Consider the following 21,805-nt stretch of genomic DNA (forward strand, 5'->3'; position numbering starts at 1 on the left):
CTGCTCTGACGCTCCGTTCACACTCACGCTCTGCAGGGACGGAGGAGGAGGAGGCAGAGAGGACGGGTCCAGAGCCGACTCTACGCTCTCCTCCAACGTGGATGAGGACTTCTGAGAGTGAAACGTCTGTGTGCTGCAGGTGGTGCTGTATGTCTCCGTCCGCTCCCGAGTCTCCGCTTCGGCCGTCTCCTGTCTGGACGCCATGCTGCTAAAACGGCTCAGCCTGGACACACACGCGCACACACACACACACACACACACACACACACAGACACACACAGCAGATATTAAGTTATCTATGAGAGTATGCAAGTGACATAACAGGAATGTGTTTCAGGAGCATGAATGCATGTGTATATGTGTGTGTGTGTGTGTGTGTGTGTGTGTGTGAGAGAAAGAGAGAGACAGGGACAGGTATGGAAATACAGAGTGACTGCAGGAATGAGGAGCGGATGATGTGACATGCGAAATTTGATTATCTCCATTACGCTCTGCTTTTCCTCCTGTCAGTGCAGAATGGTGTGTGTGTTGTATCTGTGGACTTTCTATCTATTCATCAGCGTACACACTGTGTGATAAATGAAGGAGGAGAAAAACAAAATGCTAAATTAGTTCGGTCTCTGCTGTCTTTGTTCACACAATACATTAAACAACAACCAAACAACCATCCACACAACCAACCATCCATCCACCCAAACACCCAACCAGCCACACAACCATCCACCCAAACACCCAATCAGCCACACAACCATCCACCCAAAAACCCAATCAGCCACACAACCATCCACATAAACAACCATCCACACAACCATCCACATAAACAACCATCCACACAACCATCCACATAAACAACCAGCCACACAACCATCCAACCAGCCACACAAACAGCCATAAACCCGCCATAAACCAGCAGCCGACCAGCCAAAAAACCAGCCAATCAACCAACAAGTCAAGGATGCAGGATGTGTGCACGCTACAGGCAGGCTCTAGGGGGATCTAAAGAAAATCTATGAGGGTTCGAGCGGGAAAGGATGAGTTTAATTGGAACAGGAGAAGGAAGTGTGAACTCACGGCCTGCCGTCCTCCACCTGAACTCCGATTGACTGGAACTTCGTGGTGGGGGTTTGTTCCTCTCGGAGCACGGGCTGAACGCAGTCCACCTGTCCGACACACATACACATCATACTATTAATCACACACACTCACGCCTTTTATAACGCGGCAGTCTGGAGGACTCACCTGGATGCCGATGGAGGAGAGTTTCCTCCTGGCCATGGCCCGAGGTTCGTCCTGCGTAAAGCCGACGCTCACCGTTTGGGTTTCTCGGGCAGGAGGAGGAGGAGGGCTGCTCACACGGGCACTGGGCACTGGTACGGGGACGAGGGGCACCAGGGGAACTATGGGGATGTGGGGTATCAGAGGAGCTTTGGCCAGGCTGCTAGTCCTCGAGCTGGTGGCGCTGTCTGAAGAGTTGCTGCGTCCTGATTGGCTGTTGGCCTCGCTGCGCTGCTCGAGGTAGGTGTCCTGTGCCGACTCCGTGCTGCTCTGCACCGTCACCGAGATAAAGGGCTTGGAGGCTGAGCGAGGAGGAACCGGGGGCGGAGTCTTATTACGGCCTGGAGAGGAAACAGAAAGTTTTAAATCACAGCTTTAAAAAACTTTCACTTTTATCTCGGTTTATAGATTTTGTAAAGACATAAAATTATTTTTGTTCTTCAGCTACAGTTTCCTCCTATTTCTGCATATTGTTGATATTTTATTCTCTGTTTTTGTTTTCATCTCTACCAGATTTATTAATATCGCAGCTTATTTTCTATGAATTTTTTTTTTTAGGGCTTTTAAAATTTCCATTACATTAAAAACAACATCTAAATAAAATAGTATTCATGTTATTATTAGTATCTGTTATTAAAATGTTCTATTGTGTGATATTTTTTACATTTCGTATATAAATAAAGTCATAAATGAAACTTATACTAAACTACACAATGTTGCCAAAAGTATTGGGACACCTGACTTTTCCACCAATGTGTGGTTCTTCTCACAAACGATTGCATCGGAGGTCTTTGAATGCGGTTTAATGAAATGTTCCCTTCACTTCGACTACGAGACCCAAACCTGTGCCCCTGTGCCCACAGCCAGCTCCATTAAGATCTGCTCTACGTTGGAGACCATATGCTCAAGTGTCTAAAGTTTTTGGTCAATGAGTATCGATATAAAAGCCTATTGTCTGGCTCCATAGTTCGAGACCTCATTACAGCATATGGACAGTGGCTTCCCGGCTCGCTATCGTCTCATTCACACACACACACACACACACACACACACACACAAACAGTGCTACAGTTGAGACACCCGGGCTCGATGCCAATGCGGGAACAAAAGCGTCCTTTTAAACCGCGCGAGTCTCAGAGCGTCTCTCAGGCCGGATGGAGAGATGCATCATGGGAAAGTGGATAAGCGTGACTCGACTCGGTTTGTCGTGGATTTAACACTTTAGACTCGACTGATGCTGAATGGATTATTAGCAGGCTAGTGGGATCTGTAGCTTGTTGTCTGCACATCTTCCAAACATGTAAATCGTCACTGGGAGCAGTAAAAAAGCCTCCTACAGCATTATGGTGTGTGTGTGTGTGTGTGTGTGTGTGTGTGTCTATTAGACTGTAAGAGAGAGAGAAACAGTGTGGTTGCTCCCCTGCTGTGTGAAGGCCAGAAGACTGTGTGCTAAAATGACCAACAGAAAGTCAATACGGGGGCATGGAGTGAGGGAGTGAGGGAGTGAAAGAAAACAGAGACCACATGGTGAGAGAGAGAGAGAGACAGAGAGAGAGAGAGAGAGAGAGAGAGAGAGAGAGAGAACCAAGGCAGAAATCACATGGTGAAAGAGAAAGAGAGAACAGAGACAGAGAGAGATGGAGAAGGAGAGATAGAGAGCAAAAATGTTTACATGAGAACAATACTGATTTGCTTAAAACCAAACCACAGCAACATTCGCACACACTCACACACACACACACACACACACACACACACAACAATCCATCCAGTATAATAACAAAAAAAAAACACAACTCTTTCATTAAGAAAATAATAAATGTCATACACGGGATGGCCAAAAGTTTATGGACACCTGACCATAAGATTGGTATGTTCCTCTATTTGAACATCCCAGTGTAGCTTTGCTGTGCCTTAGTTGTAGTGTTGTATCATTGTTTTAGTGTTGTGTCTTTGTTAGTGTTGTTGTGATGTGCTTTTGTTGTAGTGTTGTATGATTAGTTTGATTTTCATCAAATACAATAAGTTTGATTACTGAATAACTAAATTACCGTCCACACACACACACACACACACACACACACACACACACACACACCAGAATATCTCTGTTTCAAGAGTAAATTTTACTCTAAAAGTGAGGCGGAGTTGTTCCTGATATGGCAACCTGGAGACGGGTTAACTTACAGGAAGAAACCCCCGAAGTAAGGATAGAACGTGCATAGTGTTATTTATTACACATTATAGCAACAAAACAGATATTATTATGATTATTATGATTATTATTATTATTATTATTATTCTGATTATTCAGGCAGAGGAACTAAGTGTATAAATGGAAGACTTTCCCCATTGGGACTTTACCGTGAAACGCTTCCTCTTCTTATTTATAGGATATTAATGCAGATGAAGGAACTCCGTGATGTTGCAGGACAAAAAACATCTCAAACTGGGAATCTTTCCGTCATTAATACAATCCAAATCCTCGGATTTCTTTCCCAGGACTCCCCCAGCCGCGCTCCGTTCACCACTTCCACGTCGCTCAGCGGAACAAAACGAGGCGTTTCGCTTCGACGCCAGGCTCCATCCAGCGCCCCGAGCCTCCAGACCGGTCCCCACACTCGTGCATCATCCCCGCAGCATCACCGCGCACCGCCCTGAGACACCGTTCCGAACCCGCGGCTCCTTTTCTCACGCTTTCCTTTTTACCTGCGACGCAATCGCGCGCGGCCAAATCCCAAACCGCGCCCTCGTCCACTCGGAAGTGCACTGGGCGCCGCGCGGGGGCCGCTGAACGGCACGCGCCGCGTAGGGCGCACAGCGAAGGGGAGGAGGCAGGCGTTCGGTACGCGGCCTCAGAGTCTTTCGCCCCGTTTTGTCGGCGTCGGACAGCCTCCACCAATTGGAGCGCGAGGAAACGGACACGTAGTCTGGTCACGTGGAGGGGAAGGCAGCGGATGCGAAAGAGAGCGGTACAGAGGGGAAAAGAGGGAGAGCACGCGCCACGCTGGCATTCATCATCACCATTATCATCATCATCATCATCATCATCATCATAAATAATATTAATAATAATATCAATATAAATAATAATAATATCTTATACTAACATATAATAATAATAACAATAACAACAGCAACAATAATTATAATAATAATAATCATTATTATCATCATCATCATCATCATTATTATTATTATTATTATTATTATTATTATTATTATTATTATTATTATTATTATCATACTAATTCGTTTAACCCAGCCTATAGGGGGGCACAAGCCAGTGTACTCTTAGTGCCGGTCCCAAGCCCGGGTAAATGGGGAGGGTTGCGTTAGGAAAGGCATCCAGCGTAAAACATGTGCCAAATCAAATATGTGGATCACAAATGAGAATTTCATACCGGATCGGTCGAGGCCCGGGTTAACAACAACCGCCACAGGTATCGTTAGCCGACAGGGTACCGGTGGAAATTGGGCTACTGTTGGCCGAAGGAGGAGAAGGAGAGGAGGAAGACGTCTACAGAGACGGCGGGAAAAGGAGCAGTGTAGGAGAGTAGAGGTTCGGGTTGGTACTTTAAATGTTGGTACTATGACGGGTAAAGGGAGAGAGATAGCTGATATGATGGAGAGGAGAAAGGTAGATATGCTGTGTGTTCAGGAGACCAAGTGGAAAGGGAGTAAGGCCAGGAACATTGGAGGTGGGTTTAAACTGTTTTATCATGGTGTGGATGGAAAGAGAAATGGTGTAGGGGTGATTCTGAAGGAAGAGTACAGTAAGAGTGTAGTGGAGGTGAAGAGAGTTTCTGATAGGGTGACGATCGTGAAGGTGGAGGTTGAAGGGATGATGATAAATGTCATCAGTGCCTATGCTCCACAAGTTGGCTGTGAGATGGAGGAGAAGGAAAGATTCTGGAGTGAATTAGATGAAGTGGTAGATGGTGTACCTAGGAAAGAACGATTGGTGATTGGGGCAGACTTTAATGGGCATGTAGGTGAAGGGAACAGAGGTGATGAGGAGGTGATGGGTAGGTATGGTTTCAAGGAGAGGAATGTGGAAGGGCAGATGGTGGTAGATTTTGCTAAAAGGATGGAAATGGCAGTGGTGAACACGTATTTTAAGAAGAAGGAGGATCATAGGGTGACGTATAAGAGTGGAGGAAGGTGCACACAGGTGGATTATGTTCTGTGTAGAAGATGCAACCTGAAGGAGATTGGAGACTGTAAGGTGTTGGCGGGGGACAGTGTAGCTAGACAGCATCGGATGGTGGTCTGTAGGATGGTTTTGGAGGCGAAGAAGAAGAGGAGGAAAGTAAGGATTGAAAGAAGAATAAGATGGTGGAAACTGAAGGAGGAAGAGTGTAGTGTGAGGTTCAGGGAAGAGGTCAGACAGGGGCTTGGTGGTGGTGAAGAGGTGCTGGATGATTGGGCAACTACTGCAGGAGCGATGAGGGAGGCAGCTAGAAAAGTACTTGGTGTGACATCTGGAAATAGAAAGCAAGACAAGGAGACGTGGTGGTGGAATGAGGAAGTGCAGGAGAGCATTAGGGGAAAGAGGTTGGCAAAACAGAAGTGGGATCGACAGAGTGATGAGAAAAGTAGGCAGGAGTACAAGGAGATGCGGCAGCAGGTAAAAAGGGATGTGGCGAAAGCCAAGGAAAAGGCATATGAGGAACTGTATAAGAGGTTGGACACTAAGGAAGGAGAAAAGGATTTGTACCGATTGGCCAGGCAGAGGGACCGAGCTGGGAAGGATGTACTGCAAGTTAGAGCAATAAAGGATGGAGAGGGAAATGTGTTGACTAATGAGGAGAGTGTGTTGAGAAGATGGAGGGAGTATTTTGAGCAGCTGATGAATGAGGAAAATCAGAGAGAGAGAAGGTTGGAGGATGTGGAGTTGGTGAAGCAGGATGTAGATAGGATTAGTAAGGAGGAAGTGAGAGCAGCGATTAAGAGGATGAAGAATGGAAAGTCGGTTGGACCAGATGACATACTAGTAGAAGCGTGGAGATGTTTAGGAGAGATGGCAGTGGAGTTTTTAACCAGATTGTTTAACAGGATTCTGGAAGGGGAGAGGATGCCTGAGGAATGGAGAAGGAGTGTGCTGGTACCGATCTTTAAACATAAGGGAGATGTGCAGACCTGCAGTAACTACAGGGGAATTAAGTTGATCAGTCACACCATGAAGTTATGGGAAAGAGTAGTGGAAGCCAGGCTGAGAGAAGAGGTGACCATCTGTGAGCAACAGTATGGTTTCATGCCGAGGAAGAGCACCACAGATGCCTTATTTGCTTTGAGGATGTTGATGGAGAAGTATAGAGAAGGACAGAAGGAGCTGCATTGTGTATTTGTGGATTTAGAGAAAGCGTACGACAGGGTGCCGAGAGAGGAGTTGTGGTATTGTATGAGGAAGTCAGGTGTGTCAGAGAAGTATGTGAGGGTGGTGCAGGACATGTATGAGGACAGTGTGACGGCAGTGAAGTGTGCAGTAGGTACGACAGACTGGTTCAGGGTGAAGGTTGGACTGCATCAAGGATCGGCCCTGAGCCCTTTCCTGTTTGCAGTGATGATGGACAGGTTGACGGACGAGGTCAGACAGGAGTCTCCCTGGACTATGATGTTTGCAGATGATATTGTGATTTGTGGTGAGAGTAGAGAGCAGGTTGAGAAGAGCCTGGAGAGGTGGAGGTATGCGCTTGAGAGAAGGGGAATGAAAGTCAGTAGGAGTAAGACAGAGTATGTGTGAATGTGTGAATGAAAGGGAGGGCAGTGGAGTGATGCGGTTGCAGGGAGAAGAGGTGGAGAAGGTGGAGGAGTTCAGGTACCTGGGGTCAACAGTGCAAAGTAATGGAGAGTGTGTTAGAGAAGTAAAGAAAAGAGTGCAGGCAGGGTGGAGTGGGTGGAGAAGAGTGACAGGAGTGATTTGTGATAGTAGGGTATCTGCAAGAATGAAAGGGAAAGTTTATAGGACTGTGGTGAGACCTGCGAGGTTGTATGGATTAGAGACAGTGGCATTGAGTAAAAGACAGAAGATGGAGCTGGAGGTAGCAGAGCTGAAGATGTTAAGGTTTTCGTTGGGAGTGACGAGGATGGACAAGATTAGAAATGAGTTTATTAGAGGGACAGCACATGTAGGATGTTTTGGTGACAAGGTGAGGGAGGCGAGATTGAGATGGTTTGGACATGTGCAGAGAAGGGACACGAATTATATTGGTAGAAAAATTCTGAAGATGGAGCCACCAGGTAGGAGGAAAAGAGAAAGGCCAAGAAGGAGGTTCATGGATGTGGTGAGGGAAGACATGCAGGTAGTTGGTGTGAAAGAGGCAGATGTAGAGGACAGGGTGGTATGGAGACGGATGATCCGCTGTGGCGACCCCTAATGGGAGCAGCCGAAAGAAGAAGAAGAAGAAGATTATCATACTAATTCGTTTGTTTGTTTAATAAAGTTTGTCCAGACTTTCTTGTTATTTCTGACATCTGGTATTTTAGACACTATATATATATATATATATATATATATATATATATATATATATATATATATATATATATATATATATATATATATATATATATTTTTTTTTTTTTTTTTTTTGCCTGAATTTTTAGGTGTGCAAAAACATAATGACTGACTCAGGTGACCTATTGATTGATTGATTGAGTGATTAGTTTGTTTATTGATTAGTTGATTGAGTGATTAGTTGATTGAGTAATTGGTCACTGATTAAAAGAGGAAAAATGTAATTGTGTGCTTTGATTATTAAATGTACAAACACGTTGCTTATCAACGATTCCTGGCTCGTGTTATTCTCATTAACCTCAGCTATGAAGATCCACATTTACTGCTAGAGTACAAAGAGAGACAGAGAGAGAGAGAGTGAGTGAGTAAGAGCGAGAGAGACAGACAGACAGAGAGAGAGAGAGAGAGAGAGAGAGAGAGAGAGAGAGAGTAAGTGAGTGAGTGAGTGAGTAAGAGTGAGAGAGAGAGAGAGAGAGAGAGAGACAGACAGACAGACAGACAGACAGACAGACAGAGAAAGAGTAAGAGCAAGAGAGACAGACAGACAGAGAGAAAGAGACAGACAGACAGATAGACAGACAGACAGAGAGAGAGAGTGAGTAAGAGCGAGAGAGACAGACAGACAAAAAGACAGAGAGAGAGAGAGAGAGAGAGAGTGAGTGAGTGAGTAAGAGCGAGAGAGACAGACAGACAGACCGGCAGAAACAAAGAGAGGTAGAAAAACAGTGAGACACGAATACAGAAAGGGTGTGATTTGGGACTGAGAGGAAGAGAGACAGAGATTGAGAGAAAGAAGTAGAGGGAGAAAGAGAAAGAGAGACGGAGACAGAGAGAGCGTGATTTGGAAACATTACACTTTGACGCCCAGAGTCCCATCTCTGCTTGTCACTGTCCTCAATTATATAGGCCTGTGTGTGTGTGTGTGTGTGTGTGTGTGTGTGTGTGTGTGTGTGTGTGTGTGTGTGTGTGTGTGTGTGTGTGTGTGTGTGTGTGAGACTGCACAGAGAGATGGACACAGTTAAGGAAGGCATATTACAGGCAAACATATTAATGCAGATTAACTGCAGCTGTCGAATCAATTCCACTTCGTCTGCACCTCACATCTTTATATTTACATCACAAGCACGATGAGACGCTAACTGAGATCCGGTAATGTGTGTGTGTGTGTGTGTGTGTGTGTGTGTGTGTGTGTGTGTGTGTGTGTGTGTGTGTGTGTGTGTGTGTGTGTGCGTGCATTTACTCTAATCTGGTTTCAGAAGGTCTCACCATGGGGTAGAGGAATCAGCACAAGCAACTACTACATCAGAACGTCAGGAGTTTGCTTCGCTCGTAAAACCCCTGCATCCTGGCCGACGTGTGAAGGTCACGCGAACAACAGCGATAAGATAAATCAAGCGGTTAATCAACACAATCCCATGTTCTGCTAAATGATTTACCCATTGACCTCTTCCACGTAAGAACTATGTCATGAATGAGCATAAAACATTCCTTAAAACTACAATCAATCGATTTTGCAGATACAAATAAAACATTTCGGTGAGATTGTAAAGTACTGGCACCCTGACACCAGTTGTGTTACAACGATGCATTAGGTAAGGTCACATGATCGGTTTGAAGGAGGGGTCACATGATCTCAGTGTTGGAACATGTTTCAGAAAAGAACCGAGTGTTAATGAGAGAAAATGCCACGAAGGAGACAAAAAGACTAATGAAGTTAATAAAGACACATTCTGGAAACGTTTTAGTCAAAGAATAGAGGATGCTGAGCAAATCATTAGCAACCAATAGTACCCAGAAGTAACACTGTGGATGGTACCACCACCAGCACCTTCACCACAACCACCACCACCTTTACCACCACCAGCACCTTCACCACAACCACCACCACCTTCACCACCACCACCATCAGCACCAACATCACCACCACTATCACCACTACCATCACCACCACCACCATCACCACCACTATCATCACCACCACTACCATCACCACCACTATCACCATCACCATCACCGCCAACTTCACCACAACCACCATTAAACATCACTATCACCACTACCATCACCATCACCATCACCACCACCATCAGCACCACCATCACCACCACTATCACCACTATCATCACCACCTTCACCACCACCACCACCTTCACCACAACCACCATCAGCACCACCATCAAACATCACTATCACAACTACCATCACCATCACCACCACCATCACCATCAGCACCACTATCACCACTACCATCACCACCTTCAACATCACCACCACTATCACCATCACCACCACCACCTTCACCACCACCACCACCACCTTCACCACAACCACCATCAGCACCACCATCAAACATCACTATCACCACTACCATCACCACCACCATCACCATCACCACCACCACCATCACCACTATCACCATCACCATATCCTTCTGTAGGCAGAGTCACTGTTAGGTTACTCTGAATGAAGTTAATTTGCAAATAAAACTAAAAATTAGCAATGAAAATTACCATAAATGGTAATCGCACGTACCGGAGACGTACCGGAGACGTACCGGAGACGTACAGGAGACGTACAGGAGACGTACAGGAGACGTACAGGAGACGCTCAGATAATTCAGCATTATTGTCTTGTTTAATAATTTAATGAGAATAACGAACGATGATGACACAAAGAAGGGATTCAAAATGTCCCACATGATTTACTTCAATTGTCTTCCAGCAAACATCTGGAGTCAATCAGCAGATCCGTGTTTGTTTTGTTTAAATTTAGTGTGTTTTTTCTCGCCTCACTGACGGACTCTTGCGGTTAAAAGTTTTTTTACGGCGGTATGCAAATCAGGCATCTCTAAACTTTATTTACATCATTCACATTGTTGTGTATCGGACGTCTTAAGATGCTGTAGCATGAAATTCTCCCTTCACTTGAACAAGGAGACCCAAAATCTCTTCCAGCATGGTGCACAAAGCCATGAGGTTGGAGTGGAAGATCTCGTGCTACAGAGCTCTGAACACCTGTGGGATGAATGTGAGCGCTGACTGCACCTCAGGCCTCCTCACCTTCTCACCTACATCACTACCTGACTTTAATAACACCCTTGTGGATGGAAGAATCTCCACAAAATCTAGTGGAACATCTTCCCAGAAGAATGGAGGTTATTATAACAGGAAATCGGGATTAGATGTGGAACGGGAAGTTCAAAAACCATATACATATTTTGTCCACATCCTGATTATTATGTAATAAACCACTTTTTCAGATTTTTTGTTGTAAAAAAGTCAGAAGGTGCATCTCAATCAGCTTCCTGGTTCACTAGTCAGGGTTTTGACCAGTCTGAGTCACCATTTTAAGGAATGTCACAATCGCAAAATGAGGGGAACATCGGCTTCCAAATGTAAAAAATAATAATAATCACACCATTAACCATAAAAACATGGGTTATAATTGTAGACAGACTTTGTCTACAAGCAAAGGAATCATCTTACAGTACAGAAATAAAACATTTATTTTTCTTGTTTATGAATTCATTTAAAAAGTCGCTTTTACTTTTCAGCTTTTCTTTACATTTGCCTCAGACCTCAGGATAGTGCTGTAGAGATCAGGAGAATGAGGATGAGACTCACTGCTCATGTTGCTTCCAGTGATCAGAGGATCCTCATCTGAGTCTGAGTCGTCGTCCTGAGAGCAGCCGGCCTGGATGGCACGCAGGTAGCTGTGGCTGCGCGAGCGGAAGCAGGTCGGCGCCGTCAGGTCCAGAGCCTCCATCGCCTGCGAGTCCATGTGGCTGTAAGCCGCCGAGCACAGACAGCTTGGGTCCATCTGGGTGTGAAAAAAAACCCAGGATGAGATACTAATTATAAATGAAAAGAAAATCTGATGGGAATCTGAGGTGGACACCAGGTAGAGGAATTTCCCCATGAGAAATCTGATGATGAGATAAATCTCAGGTTTACATAATCAGTCATTTTTGTTTTTTAAAATTGCTATGTGAAACCTTTAACATCCTGTTCTGCTGTTATAATAATCTCCACTCATCTGAGAAGATGTTCCACTTAGATTTTGTGGAGATTCTTTCAGTCATAAATGTGTTAGTAAAGTCTGTTGTAGGTGAGAAGGTGAGGAGGTCTGGGGTGCAGTCAGCATTTACATTCATAATGTTTAATAGGGTTGGAGCTCTATAGCAGGAGATCCACACATTTCCAACCCATGGAAAGCATATCTTCATGGAACAGGCTGTGTGCACAGGAGCATTGTCATGCTGGAACAAGTTTGGGTGTCCTACTTCAAGTGAAGGATCATCCTGCATCCAAAGCCATCTGAATTAATTGTGTGTACCACTTTGTGGTAACAGTTTGGGAAGTCACCACATATGGCCTGGAAAAATCAGGTGTGAAATACTTATGTCTATATAGTATATTTATATCTATACACCAAATGTCTATTTATTACAGATAAACGATGTTGAGGTGTGGATTGATTGTGATCAGATGCAAACTGTAGTCTTGAGTCAATGTAGCAGAGTGTTGAAATGAACTACAGTCCAAATCCAAATCCATCCTCAAAGCTCCTGTTCTTACTCCGTAATTTCATGGATCCCCAACGAGTTGATGTGAAACATCCCCAGTTGAACAGAGTGGCCTTCAATTGAGAAAGAACTTCATCTAGAGGCATGCTGGGATGAAGTGGGGAGATCCAAGGATGGGAGAGCGGCAAAGAAGACTTCCAAAACACATCCAGACATTCAGGACACATCCAGAAGAACGCTGGGAGAGCGCTGTATTTCTGTGCAAGGGGCCTATTTTCAAGGTGATAACGCAGGTGGAAACGCAGATAAAGTACTTAATTGGAAACAGACCAAATCTTCAAACCTTTTGATACTTTGATACCACCTCATAGTAAAAAAAACCATGAAAATCATGAAATGTACTAAAAAAAATAAATAAAAAAGTTTTAAAGTGACATCATTCAATGAATAAAAAATTATCTTGAAAATGGTTGGCATTTTGCTGTGGTATAAAAGGAATAAAACGAATTTTGGTGCAAGCGCCGAAGAGTAGTCACACAGCCGTGTCTTTGAGAGACACAAAAACGCCTAGTCAGGGCTACAAACCATTCAGTTCATTGTCAAGGCCGTGATTTTCAAAAAATCATGCGGTGAACCTACAAATCTGCTTAAAGGAGGTGAAGCTGAAAATCGAATCTAATTAAGGCCAATTCAAAGTGCCGTTCGTCAGAAAATCGAGCTCATCTTCACACATTCCTGTCTGTACCTGAGCACAAAAGGCAACCACGACCGAGCACAAAAGGGAAACTGCTGGGAAAATGGCTATAGCAACTGCACAAACCAGAAAAGAGAAGCAAGAGACGCTTCATTTCTGTTTGTCTATCCAGTGGGCAACGTTTCCCATTGCACTGAGAGATAATGGGAATGCAGCTCCTGATGTGAGGGGATGAAGTTAAAGGTGACACAAAGGAATACAAAAGATGAAAATCCTTCCATCTATTGTACACAAAACCAGGATAGAGTATAATATAAACCACATGACCAAACCACATTAAACACATGAAAGAGTTTCTATTATGACTGGGTTTATTTAGAGAAAAAACAGTCCAGATTTTGGACTTGTTTGTTGCATATGAATTAGGGATGGTAAGATTTCACATCAGTGCATCGTCAAAAAAGTTAACGATTTGATGCATCAATTAAAAAAAGTGCACATTGGATTCAAAAGAGGGGGAGTGGTGGCTCCAGCGTTTAAGGCGCTGAGTTGCCGATCGGAAGGTCTGGGGTTCAAGCCCCGGTATCGCCAAGCTGCCACTCTTGGGCCCTTGAGCAAGGCCCTTAACCCTCTATGCTCCGGGGGTCCCTTACGAGGGAAATATCAAGGTCCGTTACGTCGGAGTGACGTGGGGCCGCCTTCCCGTGGGCTCAACACCTGCCGTAAGGGACGGTGCTGTGAGGAAGGCGGGGGCCTGCTTAGACTGCTGCCCCCGCGACCCGGATTACGGTTAAGCGGGAGAAAATAAATGAATGAATGTATGAATGGATTCAAAAGGATTTATTTATATATAATTATTAGTAGATGTTCTCGCTTTCTCGAGCGCGTTTTCTCTGCACCGCTGCTCCTACGTTAAAATGACGTATCACTGCGCTACGGAGACCGAGGCGTGTCCTGAGAGTGACACTAAGAATACAGATTAACATGGCAGAGGTAAAGCTGTGTCTTCCTGCAGACACAAAAGGGAAAGAACGTCTGGTTTTATTTCAGCTGTTTTTTTTTTTTTTTTTGCACTACAAAGGCGTGTGTGTGAAAGGGGCACTTAATTAAATTGATGATTTGCTGTTTGTCTGAACCAAAAAAAATCTAAATAAACTGCATCATATTGAATTGTAGAGCATCATATTTTTCCATTGCATCATATTGTGTTGAATAGAATTGAATGGAAATCGGGTAATAGAGCTGAATCGGTAGCTGCTTCATATGTAAATTAAACGTGTTATATCGTTGGCTACACATCGAGATGTGAATCGCATCAGCCTCAGTTATGGAGATTCACATCACTAAAATGTAGCCTAAACTAAAGCCATGCGTCTTCATATACCCCATTTATAAAAGGTTAGCGAAGTTAAAAATAATTTTTTTTTGCCTTTCAAACGATCTGAATTTGTGTAAGGAACATTGTAACCATTGTGAAGTCCAAATGTATGTGTGGGTGTGTGTGACAAAAGCAAACTAGGGTGTGAGAAAGCGCCAGAGATCTGACCTGGCTAATGCCAGAACTCCGCCCGAGTGTGGAGGAGCCATGAGCGAAGTTTCCTTCTCTGTCCCAAGGCTGAGAATCGCTCTGCCCCACCAGACAGTCCAGATTATCCAGGCTGCGGTTGGTGGTGAGTTCCCGCAGAGATGGCAAGAAGCTGTGAGACAAGACATTGGAACAGGAAGTAAGAAAGAATACAGCCAGGAGAAGAGTTAAGGATGACAAAGAGAGGATAAAGCAGGACATGAAAAGATAAGGGAGATGGATGTGGGTGGAAGGAGAAGGGGGCAGAAGGGAGAAAAGGAAAAAGGATGAGGTTAGATAAATGAGAGCAGGAGAAACAGAAGGACGGTCTGAATTTTACAAAGAGATGTTGTTCAGCTTTACCAAGCAGGAGCAGAGAAAGAAATCAGATCACCAGAAGTTTCATTGGATTAATGAAAGCCTTGACCAGGAATTGCTGAATTATACATGAAGGCTCACAGGTAGCAATTCCTGACCGGGCTTTAGGTCTGTTGCACATGCAGAAATGAATAAGAGCAACAGCACAGAGGAGATCTTCGCTATCTGTCTGACCAAGTAAGTTCATGAGGTCCTAAGTTCTAGCATTATTCATTTCCTGGTCAATTGCGGTGTTTTCTCTGCCCTGTGCACTGGGTGAGTGGTTAATTGGTGTCAGGAAGGAAGTAAGTGGACCAAATTAGGTCTGATCTGGGTTGGAAAGGAAGGTCACATGAAACCAGTTAGTTAGCAAGCTGTACACATTTAATATGAGAGAAACAATGTGTAGTTGTGATCATAGTCAGTGATTAATAACGCTGGTCCAACAGAACTTGTACATCTGGTTGGGGTCTAGTTTGTTTGGGGTCTAGTTTGTTTTACTAATGCAATTTTCTGAGCCACTTAAATTGAAGCCTTTTCACATTGCACCATTCTTGATGAAATGGACTGTAAGAATTGGTTCTTATAAAGGCTTTTAGTTTTCTAAACATTTGATGAGAATAAGCAGTTACAGAATCAGTGTCACAAGTAATAAACCTCAGGCATATCATAAACTAAACGAACACTTTGCTGCCCGATAGCATTAGCGAGAGAACGCGGGTCTGAAAGTGTCAAGAATTGTTGATGTAAAACTTCTTGTGTGCGGCAGTTTTTTACTATCGTGGAGTCTGATGTTATGTCCACTGAGATCCTACATTGTGACATGGATCATGTTTGTAAAGTCTGGCAAGCAACACTCGCAAGCACTATTAAAAATCGCAGTGTGCACCTGGGATTAGTCGGATCAGGTGGACTAGTTCCTGGACCAGGGTTGAGAATTAATGACCATTCTGATTCTCTTCTTTTTCTCAATACTGAACATTGATCATATACAGAAGCTAAATGAAGATATTTACAGTGAGTGTATTTGAAAATTGTACCTAAATTGTCACTTGCTTGAAAAAAAGCCGTTTGCAGCCGGTTTTCTTCTATTTCATTCCATTTAGAGTAGCAGTAGGAGAGTTCAATGAGCAAGAAAGTGAGTATTGTGGGGAATCAGGATAAAGCCATGGCCTAGCGGTTAGAGTGGTTAGGTGGCATCAGGGAGGATATATGGCCTTGCTTGGGTGGTGCTCGGGTGATTCTCGAGTCGTTCTGTGCCACTGACCTTGCCAGGTGCTGCATGGAGTAAGCGTTCTGTAGAGGAGCCCATGCCACCCCGTACTGCTCCCACGTGAATGGGCACAAGCGGTGTCTGTCAGCGAGTCGAGTAGGGACAGGGTCGGAAGGGGGAGGTGGATCGTTATCAAAAACAAAGAACCTTCCACTTTTAAACAAATGTATATTGATTTGATTCTAGTTATGTGCATTGGACCTGGTAGTTTTATTTATTTTTTAAGATGCCTTTGGTTTCTACATCAGGCAACCCTCAACCTCGATTGACCCATGTGGGACTGAAAATAAATGTCAGTGGAATCACCAGGAATATAGTCCATGAAACTTTTTCTAAATAAAATAAAACTTGGATTTAGGTAGAATTATTGAGAAGATTGATTGGTCCTGGAAGACTTAAAGATGTACAAGTATATTAGATGCCCTTTAATATCCAGAATGACCAAATCACATTAATATTTCACAGAGAAGCTAAAGATTGAAGCTTTGCAGGGCTTCTAGTAAATCCTCTCTGAGGTTCTGGCTCAAAAATAGACTCCACCATGCTGGTTTCCTGTATGGGTTTTGCTCGGCTTGTTCTTCATGCTGCTTTTCTCAGTTCAGTCACTCCCCCTTTCCCATTTGCAGGTCAGCTCAACACTGTTAAAGCATACTCATGTAGTCATGTGGTGAATAAAAATATCACTAACGTACAACAGGAGAGTATAAGAGGATATTGAGGGTGACTTGGGATCATTTGTGTACCGCTGTACTCCTGGGTGATGTTCAGTGAGGCAGGAAAAATTTAAATGTATTTATTTTTTTTTTACGTCACGTTTAGAAATATACAACCCTTGAAGTTAAAATAAAATAATAAAATACTGTCACCAGTACTGTTAGCATACAGAGAGTCGCACTAGCCGCTAGCTTTGCTGAATTACAGGACAAACACATCTTTTGATGTGTTGTGTGAAGTTAATAACAAAGACAGACTGCAATTTTGCATATTTAAATGTTTTTATTTCATTTAGCACCTTTTCATGATTCAGTAATGTATTTATTTTTTTTGTTTTGTAATAAAGTTCACTATTATTTTAAACGGAGTGTTATATTTGTTTTATTCAGTATCCATTTCAAAAACTATCGATGATTAAACAGTTATCGGCAAGTACCGTCCAACCGAGATATCAGTATCGGTAAAATCCGCTATTGGTCGACATCCAATTAGCAATGATAAGACACGAACAGTGTACACGAAGCAGTGCAGGATAACATTTTGGAGCTTCCGGTGTTTAGTAAAAAATACTTTTTTGCGTCTTTTTATTGGCAGAAAGAAACATGCATGGAATATGTAACTTAAAAACAGTGTGTTGTTTTTGTAAAAATGTGTGTGTTCACTTACTTGCGAGGTGGCAAAGGCGGTTGTTGTTCACTGAGTGACTGTTGAGTGGCCTTTAGGTAGCTCTGGCGCCGCGCGGCTGTTTTTGGCGAGGGTTTTGGTGAGGGAGGGCTGTCGGACCGTTCGCTGTCCTCGGGATCTCCCATGGCTTTGACATAGCTGCCACTGCGCATTCTCCTGCATGGGATCTCCCCTGCTACTCCCACTCCTGCCCCCTTACCCGTTGTTACACTCCAATCCCCAACAGGAACCTGGGGTAATTCCAGAACAGAGTAATATCTGAGACGCTCGCTTTAGTAGTGCTCCAATTCCCAAAGGGCTTAGATTAAAATAGCTAATGTTCAATGTTGAATGAATTCCTGCAGATTTGAGTGCAGTTAAAAGCCTTTTAATTTTGTGGGAAGAACGTTTAACTCTGTATGAAATTTGATTACCGATTGGGATTTAGACAGCGCATTTTCCAAATGATTTCCTTTAAACGTCTATTTATTAGGATGAATTTCTGAAAATGTAGCATATCTTTAGGTACAGGACCTGTCGCTACGATGCATATTTACTTTCTCATTACATCAACTTTCCTAGTTTAAGTTGAATGTTTTCATTTATATCTTGCTCATTCAGGGTTTTTTTTCTGCCAGTTTTACCTGTAGGAAGTTGGATGTCAGGTCTTGGTGGTAGGACTTAGACTTGAGCAGTGTCCTGTTCACTGTAGCCGTGCCTTTCTGCAGCACCTGCCGAGCCTGGCTCAGAGTTAGTGTTGACCACGAGCCTCTTTTTGCCAGTGTACCATCCCCTGCTGGTCCACCAATTGAGGTCATTGTCTGGGTTTTCAGCTCTCCGCTGCTTTTGGAGGGCTTGAGTGAATGATGAGCAGCAATGGTATTATAGCCCTGTACTTGGGTTCTGGCAGGCGCCTGGCTGTCGGACACTGCCCTGCCCAGTGTCATCATGCTCAGTGGGTTACGATAAGCTACAGCCACTGGACCAGTTGCCTCTTGAGTCGTTGCTTCATCCTCCAATGCGTCATCCGAGCTCCAGAACCCGGAGAGGTTGGGCCGTCCTCTTTTTTTGGCACCCTCTGTCTTAGCACGGTCTTTACTCTTAGACCGCCGTGTGGCCTTGGTGCCATCAGCTCCCTGCACAGTCCCTTTAGCGCCTGAGGCCTCCATAGACTGAGTCTTAGAGAACAGTTTTTGGACAGAGTGCACCAGGTTGCGGATGCGACCAGGGCTCTCACTGCGCTGCTTGGTGCCACGACTCCGCCTATGGAACTGAAGCGTACTGAAGCCGTCGCGTTGCAGTGGACCGTGGTGTTCCAGCTGGTCCAACAGTCCAGTCGGGATGCGGTTCATCTTGGCTGCCGCAGCGGAGGAAATCGTTGCCGTGCCGCTGCTGATCATAGGTGGAACCGCGAGGCCGAGACCTAAGCCCATTCCCATAGATGCAGAGGTGGTGAGGGTGCCCGTGCGAGATGCCGTCTGAGACACGCAACCCTGCTGCAACGAGGCAGAACATTTTAGACCTGCTGGATTCAGCTACACACAGTATTTCAGATCTGAACTCAATCTTTGGGGAAATTCAAGTCCAGGTTTCTGTTCTATTTCTGCTGCCGAGCCTGGTAATAAACTGCAAATTAACCTGGTCAAATGCAGAGGGAGAAAGAAATAAACACACAATGTGTAGTCCCATAGGACTGGGCCAGGAACTGCTGCTCTATGGTATATATACTGTATTAGAATTAAAGGCAAAATAAAGACATTTTACAAATGATTTTTTTGTGGGTCCTACCTGTGAATACTTCATTTATGGTAATCATCAATCATATTTTCAGTGAATACATGAACACACTTTATATTCAAGGGATGGAAGCCAATATGAATACATTATTCAGAATGAGCAAATACATTTGTTCTAAACAGTTGCAAATACAAATAACAATAGAAGGTGCACTAATCTTTTTTTAGTATTTGCTGGAAGCAAACAACTTCTCCCACAATTTTATTCATCTCTTCAATTTCCTACCTGAGTGTACTCGGTCTGATTGACCTGCGAGGGAAACTGGAAGCGAGGGAAGGTGTTGCTGGTGGTCAGCTGGTTGTTTAGTGGCAGCAGGCAATCGGACTGCAGAGTAATGGGGCTTGCTGGAGGGAAGTGGTGCATGTGGTGGTCCATAGTGCCATAATGGCCGATAGCGGGGCTTAAGAGGTATGCCCCATGAGGGTCTGGGGTCAAGGGGCATATTGGCTCCTGAGGACCTGCCACAGGCATGCAGGAGTCCGACAAGTGACGAGCGTGGCTGGCCCCTATGCTTTTCATGGTTGTTCCCTTTTAAAACATGATCTCTGCTCGTGTAAGTCTACAGGCCTGGAGGGTGCCACCTGGTGGAAAAACAAACAAACCTTACTTAGAGAGGTATTTCTAGAACATTTGGCGAGAACAGAAAGAATTACATGTAAGGTCATGCTATCATTTTTTGATGATCTATGTATTTGCTCAGAGCCAAACTAAAAGCCAGAGAAGATTCAGTGACTATGCAAAGCGAGTGTGTTTGCTGCATGCGGTGTTATTGAACCAATCAGAGACTCTTAATACTTACATTACACTTTCATACTGGCATCGCACAGTTCCCTCAGTGTGGCATCTCGGCCTACAATATTTCTGAATGTCATTCACAGCTTGCCTCGCTTCCTCCCCTCCTCCATCTTTTGCTACCCATTCAGCCAGCTGTAATTCATGCACAAGCGGCGTTTATCTAGAAGCCTGAATTGCCGGTGACGCTGACAGAATCATCAGCACCCGTTCCCAGCTGCAGTCTCGCAAAGCCCCATTCACAAAATCAGTGGCATTCTCTCTCACACCATCAGCGCTAGTTACAAAGAAGCCCATTAGCATGCCAAGCACAGCTCGTGCTCGGTCGTGGCTGTACTGCACTGCCTCAATGGGGCTGGAGCGGTGCAGCTTCACAGATGACTCACAAGGCCGTTAGAGAGGCTCAGAGACTCGTTAACATTCAGCTAGCATCTGCCTAACCTCCAGATCAATCGCCGCAAACACCACAGCTTAGCACGTGACATAAAACGGGGCTATCTAAGTGCCGACTAATACCAACGCTCATTTAGAATGTGTCAAGGCCTCACGGCTTGAAGGAAACAAGTCGGTTCGGTGTGACCTTGGATATTCGAGGATAAAATGAGTTCTGCACTGGAACACTGACACTAGCCATAAATTTGTTAATCGACTTTCTAAACCTGCAAAGTAATTACATGAGGCAGATAGGGGGTACATAATTCTTACCATCAAATCAATATAAATTTGTCAACCAATCCAAAAGAAAAATTAAACATATACAATCCCTGTTTTTTCTCGATTCGAGCTGCAATTATAAATTAACCGCAGCAAAAAGCTAAGAAGTAACAGAACAAATCACCAATAATCTCACCAACAAATCTGAAGTAATACCAAAGGATTACTTTTCATCTATGAGGCACGCTGATAATGGATGATAATAATTGCAAATTTAGCTGCTGGAGCAGAAAAGAGTGTTTCGTTTAATTAAAATTAATTCAAGTCGTTGCAAATTATTCACACGCGGAAGAATCTCACAACTGCTAGCTGTCCAATTTGCTTTTCAGAAGAGTCTCTTTACGTTGATGACTTGGCAGCCCGATTGTGCTGTAAAAAAGGATTACACCAAGCCTACCAATTGTACCGCTTGTAATTCATACACAGGATTTTTACATGATGCCTTCAGACCTCCAAACCTTCCCCTCTTTATCAGGAATATACATGAAAGCAGAGCTAAGATGAGGTCTTACCTCACCATTAAACAATTAAAGGGTAAGAGGAAAAGATATAAACCAGGAAGAGAAAAAAACAAACAAATTGGAAACACACCAACAACTTTGTTACACTACAGATAGATGACTGCAGATGATTACATTTATATAAGTTGTTTTTATATACACAGTGTTTAAAGGACTTGGTGGGTTTTTCATCAGCTGTGGTATTCATGGACCCAGACAAATGGACGAGGTGGTCTCGGTCCACTTCCTAGTGAACTCTAGTGCGAATCACCTCACACCGCATTTGTTCTCTAAATGCTAGCTCCTAAAATAAGCTGCTAAACACCAAACTGCAAAAATGAAAGGTGCTCTGGAGACTCCAAGTGAAGGTAATATAGAAAGACAGACAAACACTGGATGTGGCACATCAACTGTTTC

At 44.0% G+C, this 21,805-nt stretch overlaps 1 protein-coding gene across 10 annotated transcripts in view; it reads right to left on the reverse strand.

Annotated features, from left to right (window-relative positions):
- dlgap4a (discs, large homolog-associated protein 4a) overlaps nucleotides 1–21,805 on the reverse strand; it is a 90,299-nt gene that overhangs the window by 9,080 nt on the left and 59,414 nt on the right. For 4 of the 10 annotated variants that reach the window (XM_083521349.1, XM_083521353.1, XM_083521354.1 and 1 more), the window contains 8 exons: nucleotides 19,608–19,963; nucleotides 18,230–19,078; nucleotides 17,589–17,836; nucleotides 14,561–14,711; nucleotides 11,419–11,614; nucleotides 1,240–1,616; nucleotides 1,072–1,160; nucleotides 1–223 (listed from right to left, as the gene is read on the reverse strand). The exon at nucleotides 1–223 is cut by the window's left edge and continues 133 nt beyond it. In XM_083521349.1, the coding sequence (XP_083377475.1) occupies nucleotides 1–223; nucleotides 1,072–1,160; nucleotides 1,240–1,616; nucleotides 11,419–11,614; nucleotides 14,561–14,711; nucleotides 17,589–17,836; nucleotides 18,230–19,078; nucleotides 19,608–19,901 (2,427 nt within the window). In that variant the 5' untranslated portion in view covers nucleotides 19,902–19,963. Of the gene's footprint in view, nucleotides 224–1,071; nucleotides 1,161–1,239; nucleotides 1,617–11,418; nucleotides 11,615–14,560; nucleotides 14,712–16,202; nucleotides 16,290–17,588; nucleotides 17,837–18,229; nucleotides 19,082–19,607; nucleotides 19,964–20,181; nucleotides 20,505–21,805 lie in introns of those variants that run through there. The other 6 variants (XM_083521356.1, XM_083521348.1, XM_083521357.1 and 3 more) reach the window with 4 other exon arrangements.

This window comes from Silurus aristotelis (assembly GCF_946808225.1).
Source record: "Silurus aristotelis genome assembly, chromosome: 19".
Lineage (NCBI taxonomy): Eukaryota > Metazoa > Chordata > Actinopteri > Siluriformes > Siluridae > Silurus > Silurus aristotelis.